At 47.1% G+C, this 16,778-nt stretch overlaps 1 protein-coding gene across 1 annotated transcript in view; it reads left to right on the top strand.

Moving 5' to 3' along the window:
* Positions 1 to 16,778, top strand: part of DLEC1 (DLEC1 cilia and flagella associated protein) — a 135,701-nt gene that overhangs the window by 66,381 nt on the left and 52,542 nt on the right. Inside the window, exons 22-25 of the mRNA XM_040352791.1 lie at positions 6,688 to 6,798; positions 9,349 to 9,473; positions 11,500 to 11,685; positions 16,677 to 16,744. Of these exons, the coding sequence (XP_040208725.1) occupies positions 6,688 to 6,798; positions 9,349 to 9,473; positions 11,500 to 11,685; positions 16,677 to 16,744 (490 nt within the window). The remainder of the gene's footprint in view (positions 1 to 6,687; positions 6,799 to 9,348; positions 9,474 to 11,499; positions 11,686 to 16,676; positions 16,745 to 16,778) is intronic.

Genomic DNA, 16,778 nt, shown 5'->3' with positions numbered 1-16,778 from the left:
TTGTACACACCATCAGACAGAAATCCGCGCGTACACGATACGCGGGGACGTGGCCGCGCAGTCGCCGCGACGATGATGCGGCGATGTGCGCGGCCCTGGAAGTTCAAAGCTTCCACGCATGCGTCGAATCACTTCGACGCATGCGAGGGATGGCGGCCGATCGGACATGTCCGGTGAGTCTGTACAGACCACCGAACATGTCCGACGGACAGGCTTCCAGCGGACATGTTTCTTAGCATGCTAAGAAATTTTTTCCGCTGGAAAACGGTCGGCTGGACAAATGTCCGCTGGAAACCTGTCCGGTCGGCCGTACACACGACCGAACATGTCTGCTGAAACTGGTCCGCGGACCAGTTTCAGCAGACATGTTCGGTCATGTGTACGGGGCCTAAGGGTTGAGTTTGATGGACACTCAATTCTTCAGATTCCATCCTCAAAAACATAAGAAACCAGTGAATTATCTCTCCAGGTACTACTAAAAATTTAAGTATAAATGTAAATTTAAGTCTTGCTTGATCAATCTTTAATGTATAGATTTTCTGCATGAAGCAATAAGAGTGATAGTAATTTTGAGTTTAAAAATATACCGTAATAAGTTACAAGCTGAGCTGCATATTTTAAAGAACTACATAGATTTGATTGACAGACTTTTATTTTTTCACCTACGTATAAAATAATATTTCTCTTTCGTTCATAGACGGACACAGCCTTCATTGACCTTAGGGTTATGCTTCTTCCTACCAGGAGATTTAGGCAGAATTCTACAGCACTTAAGGTGTTAAAAACTTTCCTTCATGCTGCTCCTCCCAGGGGGCGTGGCTCCCCCAGGCATAACCCACACCCTGCTCTAGGAGCCTCAGTTTGTTTTCTGCCTAACGACAGGAGGTCAAGGCTATCTCTGGAGTTCCTGGACTCTGGAGTTTTTTTCTGGCGATTTTTCTCGCTTTTTTTATTATTTTGTTCCTGCATTTTTGAATCCTGCGATTCTTCTATCAACAGCCGACTGGGTGACAGGCTGGGTCCTCGACCCTTGTAGTCCCCCCATGTTCGGCCTTCGAGCGTGTGCCGGCCCTCAGCTCAGCTTTGGGACGTCCACGACAGGCCCCATTGCTCCAGGGGCGGCCGGGGAACTTTGGTTCTAGGGCACACATATGACCGGTCTCTATGGCTTTGTCACAGTGTGTCTGGCCGACAGCCATGCCGTTTACGGACGTTGGTTCTGTCTGGGATACCTCCAGCCGGGTAGTCGCAGGACAGGTAAGTAGTGGCCCCTTACTCAGGTAAGTGGTCTGGCTGGTGGTTTCCCTGGGGAGGTCGACTGAGGGTCCGCCCTGCTTTCCTCTCTCCCCTTCCTCTCCCTCCTTCCCCTGACTGGGTAGTGGCTGTGAAGGGGGGCCTCCTGGGTTTTCTTTGTTACCACCGGGGCCCGTGTGTTGTTAGGGGGATTGTGTTGTTACTCTGGGGGGTGCTGCTGTGTGCTGCTGTGTTCTATGAGGTAATTTTTACCTCAGACAGCGGCCGTCTTGGAAATCTCCTTGGTAACGCTGTGATTCTTTTCTGAGGTAACAGACAAAGCAGTCAGGGCTGCTGTGTTCTATGAGGTAATTTTTACCTCAGACAGCGGCCGTCTTGGAAATCTCCTTGGTAACGCTGTGATTCTTTTCTGAGGTAACAGACAAAGCAGTCAGGGCTGCTGTGTTCTATGAGGTAATTTTTACCTCAGACAGCGGCCGTCTTGGAAATCTCCTTGGTAACGCTGTGATTCTTTTCTGAGGTAACAAAGCAGTCAGTGCTGCTGTGTTCTATGAGGTAATTTTTACCTCAGATGGTGGCCATCTTGGAAATCTCCTTGGTAACGATGTGATTCTTCCCTGAGATGACTCGGCACAGCCTCTGGTCAGTTTTAGTGCTGTAAGGCCTCGTACACACGACAGAGATTCTCGGCAGAATTCGCCGAGAAACTCGGTCAAAACCCGGATTCTGCCGAGAATCTCTGTCGTCTGTACAGTTTTGGCTCGATGGAGCCGCCGAGGAGCTCGACGAGAAAATAGAGAACATGTTCTCTATTTTCTCGTTGGCCGCGTTGTTCTATAGGAGAAGGCGGCCCGCCGAGCTCTTCGGCGGCTTCATCCCAAAACGAGACGAGGAACTCGACGTGCCAAGCACGTCGAGTTTCTCTGTCGTGTGTACGAGGCCTTACAGTTTTAGTGCTGTGAATCTTCCATGAGGTGAATACACATCACAGTCAGCACATCAGAGCACACCTGAGGTTTTTCAGCTCCCTCTGCAGCTGGGTGGGGTGGTGAATACCGGGGGCCCCCATGCTCTGCAATAGCAGCAAGGAGGTGACCAGTGGGGTTTTTTTGTCCTGCCTTGCAGGGTGGGTGACTCAGCGCTGACACTATGGAACTCAAGCTATGCCTGAGTTAACCCTTAATGCCCCTCCCCCTGCCACATCTGTTATGTTGGCTGTCCTGGGTTTCTTGCCAGGTTTGAAGCAGCTAGTGCCCGGATGGGGGGTAAAAAAGCGCCCCCTCCCCGAGCCTGCTTCTGGGGATGACACAGAATCGCAGTTTTTTTCTGGTTCTGTTATGTCAGAGGCTGCGGGTTTTAACCCTTATGGATAGTGAGGATGACTCTGCTGCAGTCGCTGGCAAGAATTTGCTGGAGCTCTTGTTTCTGCGGTGCGTGAGGCTCTAAAAATTGAGGATGTGGCGGAGACACCTCCGTGTCAGTACCAGCAGACTACCACGCATCGCTGAAGTGTTTCCTTGTGTTCCTTATTTGGACTATATGTTATACAAGGAATGGGATGCACCGCAAAAAGTTTGTCAAAAAACTTTGCAACCCGTTACCCCCTTGAGGGGGGCTTTAAAAAAAAAAAAAAAATAAAAAATAAAAAAGTAGGTCTCTCCTCCGCCAGTGGACCCCCCTGTGTCCAGACTGCGCAAGGCCACCACATTGCCTGTGGAAGGGGCTCCTGCATTTCAGGATCCCGCTGATAGGAGAGTGGAGGCCGTGGCCCGCTCCCTATTCACGGTGGTGGGTTCGGCGGTGAGGCCGGCTCTGGCCGGGGCCCTGGCAGGCCCCGACTAAAAGGGCGAAGCTCCTGCTGCAGGAGCTGGAAGAAGGACCTCTAAGGTGGCCTTGGTGATCACCGTTAAGGGTGAACGGTCCTTTTGGGTCTTCCCTGACTGGCATCATTGAGGATGCCACAGGTGGTAAGCGCATGCTGTTCCCACGGTTTGGGAAGGGCTAGGGACCTCGCCCTGTGCAAGGACCCTCCTTGCCTACCTCCGAGCGTTTTTTCGCTCGCCCTGTGCGGTGGGGGTAGGTCTACATGGTGCTTGAATCCCCGCTGCGGGGTAGCAGCGCACCGGATACCGCATGCCTAACAAGTCTGCGGACATACCTGCTTCCGCCTGAAGGTCTGCTCCCGCCCGTGTCTCGGGTGGGAGACTGGCTTCGCATTGCGAAGTGTTTTCCTTGGGGTACAAGATTGAGTTTCTCTCTTGTCTGCCAAACAGGTTTTTTCCCTCCGGCTTCTGGCCTCCTCCGGTTCGCCGGTTGACTCCGTCAGGGGCTGTCCAGGATCTTCTGGTCAGGGGAGTGATTGTGCCAGTTCCCTCGTTGGAACGGTCTCGGGGTTTTACTCCATTCTGTTTGTGTCCCCATGGAGGATGGGGCCCGGTCGATCCTGGGCCTCAAGTCCATCGTTTTGTTTTGTCAGGTTTTTCTGGCATCCTTGGATGTCATGAACGTGTACCTGCATATCCTCAAACCACCAGAGATTCTGTGCTTTGCGGTCGGGGGGGACCATTTTCAATGGTGTCCTTCCCATTCGGCGGGTTTTCGCCAAGGTGCTCGTACCGATACTGGCCCGGCTGTGACAGCGGGGGTTTGTTATGATGGGATGTCTGGACGACATTCTCCTACGAGCTTCATCGAGCTCTGCATTGGTGGAGCCGTGTCTATCACGTGTCAGGCTCTCCGAGTGTTCGGCTGGTTTCTGGATTGTCCTGAAATCAGGGTTGATTCCGTCTCAGGGATACCTGAGACTGGTCCTGGATTCCTCCGGGGCGGGAGTGTTTTTCTCCTAGCGGAAAAACTTCAGACTCTGCTATCTGCTGTGCAGCAGTTGCCGACCCAGAAGCGGTCATCTCTGCGATTCTGCAGGAAGGTTCTGGGTCAGTTGGTAGCCTCTTTCGAGGCGGTTCCGTATGCCCAATTCCACGCCAGGGTACTACGGAGGGAACTGCTGTCACGATGGGACTAGCTTCCGTCATCTCTGGATTACCAGATTCAGTTGAGTCATCTGATCATGTCTCCCCTGGTATGGTGGCTGGCGTTTCCGGTGCTTCGGGCCGGAAAGTCATTTTTCTGCAGGCCACTGGACAGTGGTCACGACGGATGCCAGCCTCTCCGGTTGGGGAGGGGCGCTTGGGGCACCCAGTCAGCCCAGGGGCACTGGATTTAGGTGGAGTCCTGCCTACTGATCAACGTTCTGGAGCTCCGAGCAATCAAGCTTTGCCTTACCAGGTGGTCCCTGGATCTACAGGGCCGACCGGTCAGGATCCTGTCCGATAACACCACGTCCGTGGCGTAGGTTGATCATCAGGGAGGCACACGGAGTTCTGTTGCAGCGACGGGGGTCGCGCGCATCCTTTCGGTGGGCCGAAGGGTCCGTTCCGGCTCTATCGGCCGGGTACATTCCGGGAATACGGAATTGGCTAGCCGACTACCTAAGTCGCACTGCACTGGGCCAAGGAGAGTGGTCTCTCCACCCGCAGGTGTTTCGGGGTCTGTGCCGAAAGTGGGGCACTCCGGACGTGGACCTTCTAGCGTCCCGTCTCTATATCGGTAGGTGCCACGGTTCGTGGCCAGGTTTAAGGACCCGTGGGCGGACGCGTCAGGCGCGTTGGTGGCTCCTTGGGGTCGCTGTCGCCTACTTTACACCTTCCCTCCTCGGAAGCTTCTTCCTCGCCTGCTGCGCAGAGTAGAAGCTGTAGGGATTCTATCGGTCCTGATTGCCCCAGATTGGCCGCGTCGCTTCTGGTACGCGGACCAGGTGCATCTGCTGGCAGACGCCCCCTAGCGTCTTCCCCTGGGAATTGATTTTCTGTTACAGGGTCCAATCTTCCACCCTGTTTCACAGCCACCGGCCTTAGCGGCGTGGCTGTTGAGAGCCAGGGGCTTAAGGACCGAGGCCTATTGGGCTCGGTGGTCTCTACCGTGCTGCCTGCACGGAGGTCTACCTCACGTAGGTTTTTTCCTCATACATGGAAGGCCTACTTCTCTGTGTGTGGGGAGATGAACTGGCACTCTCGTACATGCGTTGTGTACAGGATTCTGCTGTCTTTGCAGCAGGGAGTGGTTCAGGCTCTCGCCTTACGTATGGTTAGGAGCCAGATTTCTGCTCTGGCTGTTTTTTACTTGCAGCGACCCTTGGCATAGCACTCCTGGGTGCGTGCGTTGGGTCAGGGGGTCTGGCAGGTGGCCCCTCCGGTGCGCCCTCCATTACCCCCATGGGACTTGAATTTAGTCCTTTCAGTGCTTCGGGATGCTCCCTTTGAGGACATTCGGGAGGTTTTTTGTTTTATTGTCACAAAAGGTGATTTTATTTCTGGTAGCAATTACCTCGATCAGACGGGTGTCTGTCTGTTCTGGTGGCCTTGTCTTGCAAGGCTCCCTGCTTGGTCATCCGTAAGGATGAGGTGGTGCTGCGGCCGCAGCCGTTTTTCTCCCTAAGGTCGTTTCGGCTTTTCACTTGGATGTGGACATTGTTCTTCCATCCTTGTGTCCTCAGCCGAAGAACCCGAAGGAGGCCACTTTACATTCTTTGGATGTGGTTCGGGCCCTTCGAGTTTACTTGTCGGCGACAGCTCCGTTCCAGATGTCGGACTCGCTGTTCGTGTCTGTGTCCGGTCCCAGTAAGGGCCTGGCAGTTTCGTCGGCCACCATTTCCAGGTGGATCCGACGCATTGTGCTTCAGGCCTATGCCCTGAAGGGCGGGCGCCCCCCCTTTCGGGTCATGGCGCATTCGACCAGGGCGATCGGGGCCTCTTGGGCTTTCCGACACCAAGCCTCTGTGTTACTGGTGTGTAAGGCTGCGACCTGGTCGTCGGTCCACGCTTTTTCAAAGTTTTATATGGTGGATGTGAGTGCATCTTTGGATGCCTCCATTGGCCGCAGGGTGTTACAGGCGGCAGTTTAAGGTTGGAGTTCCTCCGTTGAGTAACTCTGGTTTTTGTTTGGGGTGTAACCTGTTTTTGCTGTGTTATTTTTCCCACCCCTCGAATTTTTTTGACACTGCTTGGGGACGTCCCTAAGGTCAATGAAGGCTGTGTCCGTCTATGAACGAAAGAGAAAAAAGGATTTTTGTACTCACCGTAAAATCCATTTCTCTGAGTTCATAGACGGACACAGCACCCACCCCTCCTTTGTTTGTACTGCTTGTTACGAACTGAGGCTCCTAGAGCAGGGTGTGGGTTATGCCTGGGGGAGCCACGCCCCCTGGGAGGAGCAGCATGAAGGAAAGTTTTTAACACCTTAAGTGCTGTAGAATTCTGCCTAAATCTCCTGGTAGGAAGAAGCATAACCCTAAGGTCAATGAAGGCTGTGTCCGTCTATGAACTCAGAGAAATGGATTTTACGGTGAGTACAAAAATCCTTTTTTTTTGTCTGTAGCTGACTAGTAGTCATCCCACAATATATTCAGCCACTGTAACTCCATCAAGTGGTTTGTTGGGACCTAACGAAGAGGCTGAGATGTGCGTGACTCTGACACTTCATACATTGGTAAGCCACCATTCTCAAATTGTACTACATTTATTCTGCTATAGTCTTTATTTTCTTAAACCTATTTATGTTTTTCATTTCAGTCAGTCCACTAAAAATACATATTTCATTTGTAGTTGGGATTGGGTAGATGAAGTCACCTGATGGTCTAAAACATTTTTTTTTAACATGCAACAATTTCTGGCGCTGTTCCTGTCCACCATGAGGTGTTCCCACCCCTTTCATTGCATTTTCTGTGATATGAAATAAATTAGAAATCCATTAGGGAGATATATAAGATAATAGTTGTAAGATTAGGTGATTTAACTATCTGGCAGTCACAAAAAACTGAAATATTAGTGTGTGGTCATCTGACAGAAACATGGTTTACCTGTACCATTAAGGGAACCCATACAACAACCTTTTGTCTGCAATTTACTTTAATTTACTTTAATTATGACTATGCACAGCTTGTATTTTTTTTGTTCAAGCAAACAAGGTGGATGGAGGAATCCTCCAGCTCTCGCTGCTGTCACAATACCCTGGTCAGGGGCCTTTTGCCTGCTGCCACTAATTGAAAAAAGCTTTCCAACTACTTAATTTAACAGAAGTTGATCAAGCAAATGACTGTCATACAGGGATGGCCACACACTTATCGAGATATGGCCAGTACCCGCTGAACCATCCAAATTTCGATCCATCTATGGTAGGGTGACCAGACATCCCCGGTTTCAGGGGGGCAGTCCCTGGATTGAGGACACTGTTCCTGGACCAAGTCTGTCCCTGGTTTTGTCCCCGGATTGGATTTGAACAGGGGTTGGGGCAATTTCAAAGACAGTCAGTGCAGAATATAAAAAATCTGAATTACACACTCCCCCACGCACCGCCGCTCCTACTAGCTTAGGGGTGTATTTTTTTTCCATTATCCGTGCTCCTTTCTGATGATCATGTGCTGGTCGGAGCGGAGGGAATATTTCTTCAGTTTTGGGTTGCCATGCCATGCCATTCAGCTCCGCTCGCATGTTCTTCTGCCTTGGCTCAAGTCCTGGCCAGTCGCCTGCTTATCTCCTTGCCTTCCCTGGTGGAGTGATCTTCCTCCGCTCCCCACCCAGTAGTAGCCGGGGCACAGAGAGTGAGGCCTCGTACACACGATCAGTCCAAACCGATGAAAACGGACTGAAGTTCAGTTTCATCGGTTCACCGATGAAGCAGACTGATGGTCTGATGTGCCTACACACCATCAGTTCAAAAACCGATCGAGTCCAACGCGGTGACGTAAAACACAACGACGTGCTGAAAAAAATGAAGTTCAATGCTTCCAAGCATGCGTCGACTTGATTCTGAGCATGCCCGGGTTTGGAACCGATGCTTTTGCGTACTAACCATCGGTTTTGACCAATCGGTCAGGCGTCCATCGGTCCAATTTTAAAGCAAGTTCTCTGTTTCTGGACTGAAGGACTACAGACCGATGGGGCGTACACACGGTCGGTTTGGACCGATGAAACTGAACTTCAGTCCGTTTTCATCGGTTTGGACTGATCGTGTGTACGAGGCCTAAGACTTGACAGGCTGTGAGGGGGGTGGCAATGAGCAGAGAGTCGCTGATTGCCGCCATTACTAGTAAAAAAAAAGAAATATGTCCCCGGATTTCATTTAAAAAATCTGGTCACCTTAATCTATGGCTAACCTAAAACACAATCAGAATAAGACTAGAGTTGTAATTTAGCTGAAATGTAAGATGTTGCTATTGACTGGCTTCAGGATTCAATTGTTTGTTTGGTAATTAATTGAATACTTAATAAAATAAAAACACACGTTAAGGCAGAATCTCTTTAGTTTTTAATAGCAGTGATTTTACTTAATAAACAAGTATCCAAAGTTTCTGAAGCTAGGAGAATTGCCAGTAATAATAATGTCCTGTACCAGACATCGTGAATGGGGCCGGCGTAAGCGCGCCTATTTCAAATTAGGCTGAGGGGGAGCGTTTTATGTTAATGGGGGGTGACCCCAGTGTGCATTGCTCCAAAGTACGCTGCAAGGACGTATTGGTTTTGACGTGAACGTAAATTACGTCCAGCCCCATTCACGGACGACTTACGCAAACGATGTAAAATTTTCAAATTTCGACACGGGAACGACGGCCATACTTAACATTGACTAGGCCAGCTATTTGTTCGACTAACTTTACGCCGGAAAAAGCCATACGTAAACAACGTAAAAAAAATGCGCCGGGCGCACGTACGTTTCTGAATCGGCGTATCTAGTCATTTACATATTCTACGCCGAACTCAAAGGAAGCGCCACCTAGCGGCCAGCGTAAATATTGCACCCTAAGATACGACGGCGTAGGAGACTTACGCCGCTTGTATCTTAGCCTAATTTAAGCGTATCTGGTTTCCAGAATACGCTTAAATTTAGGATGGCGTAGATTCAGAGTTACGACGGCGTATCTATTGATACGCCGACGTAAAGCTTTCTGAATCCAGCTATGTGTTTTTTATTAATATAAAACAGTAATGTTAGATAATAATGATTTTCACACCCCCTAACCAGTTTTGTGCTGCTGTTTAGGATGAACTGAATGACATACCTTTGTGCTGCCGTGTAGAAGATATGAAGGATCCTCTGGTCCTGAATATAAAAGCTAAAGCCCATGGATTGCGTGTCACCTACTCCCTTCCTGTTGAACAAGAGAGGTGAGGACTGGGCTCTGCCTGTCTCCTGATGAATCATGTATTCTTGAAAGCAGACAAAACTCTCTTCACTGAGTTAGATTTTCAATTGCACATAGTATAGTAACTAAACTATTTTGCAGAAAATAAATACAACTATTTGGTGAAGATACAGTATGATGGCATATACTCAGACTCATTGGTCCTTGTTAAGGCTCACGCCTGCTCTAAATGTGCAAATAGCACAGTGGGTCCACTTTCCAGTTTTTCCATGACAAGGTGGGGTTGATTTACTAAAACTAGAGAGTTCAAAATCTAGTGCATGGCAGCCAATCAGCTCCTAACTTCAGTCTGTTCAATTAAGGTTTAAAAAAAACATGGAAGCTGATTGGTTTCTACGCAGAGCTGCACCAGATTTTGCACTCTCCAGTTTTACCATATCAACCTAAGTAGGTCTAGGGGCAGGCTAACGGGAGACTCTCACCAGCTGTGGAATTTTCATAAGTAATCTGGCAAGTTCCATTTTATCTGGACCCTAATGATAAATAAAGGTTAGCACTGAGAAGCAAGACCACTATGTGTATGGAGTTTTTATGTTCTGAATGTGAAATTCTTGAGTTTAAATTATACCCAGCAGCTGTCGTGTTAATTGGCATTTTTCTAAAATTGGTTGTGTTCTATGTATGTGTAGCCATTCTAGAGATATTTAATTATATAAAAAATAATAATAATAAAATCATCTGGGCCAGAGGCTGGTATGAAGCAAATGCAGAAAAATGCTAATATTTTGATACAGTATAAATATTTGATAGAAATTTCAACCCTTGTAATCTTTAGTGGCAAATGTGTCACAAAATATCAGTCTTAGTTCCTGCAAGTTCTGGAGTATGTACTAATTAAAATAGACTTTTAACTTTCAATAACTATAGTGTAAACCAGCCCTCAAATTTTCCACTCGCCTAGTCGTATTTTGCGAGTGGAAAATGAGGGCTGGCGAGTGTGGGCTGCCTCAGAGGGGGGGGGGGGCGAGCACTGCCGGCAGGTGGGGTTGAATGGGAGCCTTTCTCCCAGCGATCACCCCAGGGGAAAACAGTGTGGAGGAAGAGGATTGCCGCCGGATCACACACAGCCCCGGAAGAGGATAGCCCGATGCCTGTAAAAGCTTACATTAGAAGCTCTTTGATGCAGCGGCAATCCTCTTCCTCCACGCTCTCTTACCCTGTGATGATCTGGCTGCCCTCTCTCTTCCTCCGCACAGATGAGGCTGCAATGGTGGGCACAGATGAGGCTGCAATGGTGACGCTGCAATAGTGGGCACAGGTGAGGCTGCAATGGTGGGCACAGGTCACACTGCAATCATGGGCACAGGTGAGGCTGCCATTATGGGCACAGGTCATGCTGCAATGGTGGGCACAGGTGAGACTGCAATGGTGGGCACAGGTCATGCTGCAATGATGGCCAAAGGTCATGCTGCAACGGTGGGCACAGGTGAGGCAGCAATGGTGGGCACAGGTGAAGCTGCAATGGTGGGCACAGGTCACGCTGCAATGATCGCCAAAAGCGAGGCTGCAATGGTGGGCACAGGTCACACTGCAATGATGGGCAAAGGTCACGCTGCAATGGTGGGCACAGGTCACACTGCAATGATGGGCACAGATGAGGATGCATTGGTGGGCACAGGTCACATTGCAATGATGAGCACAGGTCACGCTGCATTGATGGGCACTGACAATGCTGCATTGATGGACACAGGTGAGGCTGCACTAATAGGAACTGATAAAGTTGTTGTTAATATTTATTTTTGTAACTCAGTTCTGCATAAAACATTTAAGTGTAATTTCATGAACTAATTTATGAGGGCGTGTTTAGGAGCAGGGCAGGGTAGGGATTTGGTGGGGCAACTGGTGGCGAATAACCCTTAAGGGGTTGGCTAGTAGCTTAGGACTTGAAATTTTGAGCCCTGGTGTAGACGATTCTTTTATTCTTCATCTTTTCATTATGGAAACTTAACTCTAAAATCTGTTTCAAGCATTAACATGAATTTCATTAGTTTTAAAGATGCAGCTTCCACATCTCCACAAGAACTGCTGTTAGATTTTGGATCAGAGGTGGTTCTGCATAGCACAGTGCAACAGACACTTATCCTCACCAATCACACTGGTATATCTGCTCCATTCTCTGTTCAAGCAGCATACTTCACTGGATGTCCCCTTCCAAAGGTGTCAGTAAGCGAAAAGTAAGTCCTCTTTCCATACCTTTTCTTATGTGGTGTCTAAGCCCTATCAGGAAATGTAACTTTGTATTCACCTTAACAAAACAAGTCTTTAAATGGTGAAGTATCAATACCAACAAAAAAAAATGACCCTCTAATGCTTCACCTCCAAATGATGCATAATGGGATTGCAGACTAATATTCTTTTCCTTTATTGTTGCATTATATGTTGCTATAATCACCTGATTGGTATATACTGTAGTCTCTCTATTTACAGGTGATACTCGAAAAATAAGAATATTGTGCAAAAGTTCATGTATTTCACTAAAACAACTTAAAAGGTGAAACTAATATATGAGATAGACTCATTACATGCAAAGCAAGATAGTTCAAGCCGTGATTTGTCAGAATTGTGATGATTATGGCTTACAGCTCATGAAAACCCCAAATCCACAATCTCAGAAAATTTGAATATTACATGCAATCAATAAAACAAGGATTGTACATAGAACAATATCAGACCTCTGGAAAGTATAAGCATGCATATGTACCGTATCTATCGGCGTATACCGCGCACTTTTTTGCCCTGAAAATCAGGGCAAAATCGTGGGTGCACAATATACGCCGATACCCGCTTTGCCGCGCCGAGTTTGAATACTGCGCCGGCATATACCGAGCGCAGTACACTCGTGTATAGTCGGGCAGTCTCGGCTCCTCTCTCGCTGACGTCCTGGACGTACAGGACGTGAGCGCGAGTGTAGCCGAGATTGCCCGACTATACACGAGTGTACTGCGCTTGGTATATGCTGGCGCGGTATTCAAACTCGGCGCGGGAAAGTGGGAAACGAGTGGGGAGGACGCTGCAGAAGGACGCCGGACCCGACAAAGAGGACACCCGAAGCCGCAGACGGACGCCGGACCCGACGAGGCCGCCGATGGACGCCGTGCAAGACACCAAACTGTAAGTACAAAAATCTTTTTTTCACAGGAATTTCTGGGCAAATTTAGGGGTGCGCGATATACGCGGGAGCACGCTATACCCCAATAAATACGGTACTCAGTACTTGGTTTGGGCCCCTTTTACGTTAATTACTGCCTCAATGTGGCGTGGCATGGAAGCGATCAGCCTGTGGCACTGCTGAGTTGTTATGGAAGACCAGGATGCTTCAATAGCGGCCTTCAGCTCTTCTGCATTGTTTGGTCTCATGTCTCTCATCTTTCTTTTGGCAATGCCCCATAGATTCTCAGGTCAGGCGAGTTTGCTGGCCAATCAAGTACAGTAATCCCACGGTCATTGAACCAGGTTTTGGTGCTTTTGGCAGTGTGGGCAGGTGCCAAGTCCTGCTGGAAAATTAAGTCAGCATCCCCATAGAGCTCGTCTGTAGAAGGAAGCATGAAGTGCTCCAAAATCTCCTGGTAGATGGCTGCGTTGACCCTGGACTTAATGAAGCACAGTGGACCAACACCAGCACATGACATGGCTCCCCAAATCATCACAGACTGTGGAAACTTCACACTGGACTTCAAGCATCTTGCAGGGTGTGCCTCTCCATTCTTCCTCCATACTCTGGGTCCTTGGTTTCCAAATGAGATGCAAAATTTGCTCTCATCAGAAAATAGGACTTTGGACCACTGAGCGACAGACCAGGTCTGATGCTTCTGATGTTGTTTGTTGTTTAGGAGTGGCTTGACAAGAGGAATATGACATTTGAAGCCCATGTCCAGGATTTGTCTGTGTGTGGTGACTCTTGATGCACTGACTCCAGCCTCAGTCCCCTCCTTGTGAAAGTCCCCAACACTTTTAAATGGCCTTTTCCTGACAATCCTCTCCAGGCTGCGGTCTTCCCTTCTGCTTGTGCACCTTTTTCTTCCACACTTTTCACTTCCACATAACTTTCTATTAATGTGCTTTGATACAGCACTTTGGGAACATCCAACTTCTTTTGCAATTACCTTTTGAGGCTTTCCCTCCTTATGGAGGGTGTCAGTGATGGTTTTCTGCACAACTGTCAGGTCAGCAGTCTTTCCCATGATTGTGATTCCTACTGAACCAGACTGAGAGACCATTTAAAGGCTCAGGAACCCTTTGCAGGTGTTATGGCTTATAGAGCGGGGCACTTTGAGCCTAGAATATTGTACCTTTTCACAATATTCTAATTTTCTGAGATTGTGGATTTGGGGTTTTCATGAGCTGTAAGCCATAGTCATCACAATTATGAAAAATCACAGCTTGAACTATGTTGCTTTGCATGTAATGAGTCTATCTCATATATTAGTTTCACCTTTTAAGTTGCATTAGTGATATGAATGAAATTTTGCACGTAATTCTAATTTTTCAAGTATCACCTGTATAAGTTGCTAAGATTGGATGTTGCTAACATGGATGCATTGCCATCATGAACAGCATTTCCCAATATAACCGTGTCCTGGTTGCCCTGTGAGGGAACAATATACACCTGCATTCTATGCTTTCTTTAATATTGCTATCTATACTTTTACTGTCTGTACTAATAATGACAAAACAAAAATGAATTATCCTCCAAGGATTGAGAGACCTTGTGTCTTAATTTCTCTATAACGCTTAATAACAGCAGTATGAATCTAGATGGATAGATAAATAGATAGGATAGATACCGATGTCACCCTTCAGAGACCTCCACCCTTTTCTCCACTCATACACTCATAGAGGCTGAGTAATAACGTGCTGCCCTGGGTCAATCAAAATGGGTGGTTTGCAGAGCAAGTCTCATCTCTTTTTCTTTTTCTCCCAAACTAGTCTTTATTCTGGTTCCTTGACCACAGCCTAAAGCTGGCCATACACTGTTCAGTTTGAGGTGGATGGAGGAATCCTCCCTCTTGTCATATTGCATTCTGACAGGGCGAAGACTTCCCATTGTTGTCAGAATAAACAGACCAGTACTGCAATCATTGGCTGAAACCATTGATTGAGTGGCTTTTAATGACAGGAAGATTGAACAGAAGTCGGATGGTAGATCCATGTCTGTTCAACTGCAGTGGCCACACATGGATTTTTTCTGTGTCTTCTGCAGTCTCCACCCACACCTCACTTATGCATCCTAGAACAGAGGTCATGTGATCACTTATACAAAAATTAAAAAATAAGTATATATAATGTTATATATATATATATATATATATATATATATATATATATATATATATATATATATATATAGTTGTGGCCAAAAGTTTTGAGATTGACACAAATATTAGTTTTCACAAAGTTTGCTGCTAACCTGCTTTTAGATCTTTGTTTCAGTTGTTTCTGTGATGTAGTGAAATATAATTACACACACTTTATACGTTTCAAATGCTTTTATCGGCAATTACATGACATTTATGCAAAGAGTCAGTATTTGCAGTGTTGGCCCTTCTTTTTCCGGACCTCTGCAATTCGACTGGGCATGCTCTCAATCAACTTCTGGGTCAATTCCTGACTGATAGCAACCCATTCTTTCATAATCACTTCTTGGAGTTTGTCAGAATTAGTGGGTTTTTGTTTGTCCACCCGCCTCTTGAGGATTAACCACAAGTTCTCAATAGGATTAAGATCTGGGGAGTTTCCAGGCCATGGACCCAAAATGTCAACGTTTTGGTCCCCGAGCCACTTAGTTATCACTTTTGCCTTATGGCACGGTGCTCCATCGTGCTGGAAAATGCATTGTTCTTCACCAAACTGTTGTTGGATTGTTGGAAGAAGTTGCTGTTGGAGGGTGTTTTGGTACCATTCTTTATTCATGGCTGTGTTTTTGGGCAAAATTGTGAGTGAGCCCACTCCCTTGGATGAGAAGCAACCCCACACATGAATGGTCTCAGGATGCTTTACTGTTGGCATGACACAGGACTGATGGTAGCGCTCACCTTTTCTTCTCCGGACAAGCCTTTTTCCTGATGCCCCAAACAATCGGAAAGAGGCTTTATCGGAGAATATGACTTTGCCCCAGTCCTCAGCAGTCCATTCACCATATTTTCTACAGAAGATCAATCTGTCCCTGATGTTTTTTTTGGAGAGAAGTGGCTTCCTTGCTGCCCTTCTTGACACCAGGCCATCTTCCAAAAGTCTTTGTCTCACTGTGCGTGCAGATGCGCTCACACCTGCCTGCTGCCTGCTCTGCACTGGTGGCACTCCGATCCTGCAGCTGAATCCTCTTTAGGAGACGGTCCTGGCTTTTGCCGGACTTTCTTGGGCACCCTGAAGCCTTCTTCACAAATGCAGTGGAGTTTTTTTTATGGGATTAAGTTAATTTTCATGGCAAAAAGGAACTTTGCAATTCGTCTGATCACTCTTCATAACATTCTGGAGTATATGCAATTTCGCATCTCGAAAACGGAGGCAGCAGACTTTGTGAAAATTAGTATTTGTGTAATTCTCAAAACTTTTGGCCATGGCTGTATATATATATATATATATATATATATATATATACACACAAACATTTTGCCTTGCATTTCTATTTTAAACTGAGTGGGTTGTTTCACAAGGTGAGGGTTCACATACACTTTAAACAGCCAGGTCATTTGGCCATTACAGCTGCCCATGCTGAGAGAAAGATGTCCGAAACCCACACAGAGCTCTATGATCGTAGTTGTGGCCATTGTTCCACATATTCTACTGTGTGACCATTTTTGAGATGACAAAAGGCAATCATGCAAAAGTAATGTTTCCCTTCCTATACCAAGGTTAGTTAATGACACACTAGGTATAAAACACCCTAATTTGGCTGATAGTTGGTCTGTTTGTTGGTGGATTATAGGAGGAAAATGGCCTACTCTGGTTTTAGTTGCATCATTGCTTCTAATGGTGTTCCATTAATGAATTTAGATCCAGGAATAATGTATTCCTTTTAGAAGCTTCAATCTCTTCTACAGATGTCCCAGTGGTTCTTTGCAGTGGACTATGAGATTGCTAATTCACTACATTTTTTGTAAACTTTGGTTGATTGTAACTCGTGGATTATAGAACATGAGGAGACCAGTTTATGTTTTTTTTTCAGTTCTACAGTGTCTGTCATGCAAAGGATGGCCAGGTTTGCAGAGCAAGCAGTCAAACGAGCAGAAGCTGGTATGTGACTCTATATGTATTTCATTGAGACATT

The sequence above is a fragment of the Rana temporaria genome, chromosome 5, assembly GCF_905171775.1.
Source record: "Rana temporaria chromosome 5, aRanTem1.1, whole genome shotgun sequence".
In the NCBI taxonomy this organism is placed as follows: Eukaryota; Metazoa; Chordata; class Amphibia; order Anura; family Ranidae; genus Rana; species Rana temporaria.
Note: the sequence above shows the minus strand (reverse complement) of the source record. Positions and strands in the feature narration are given on the sequence as shown.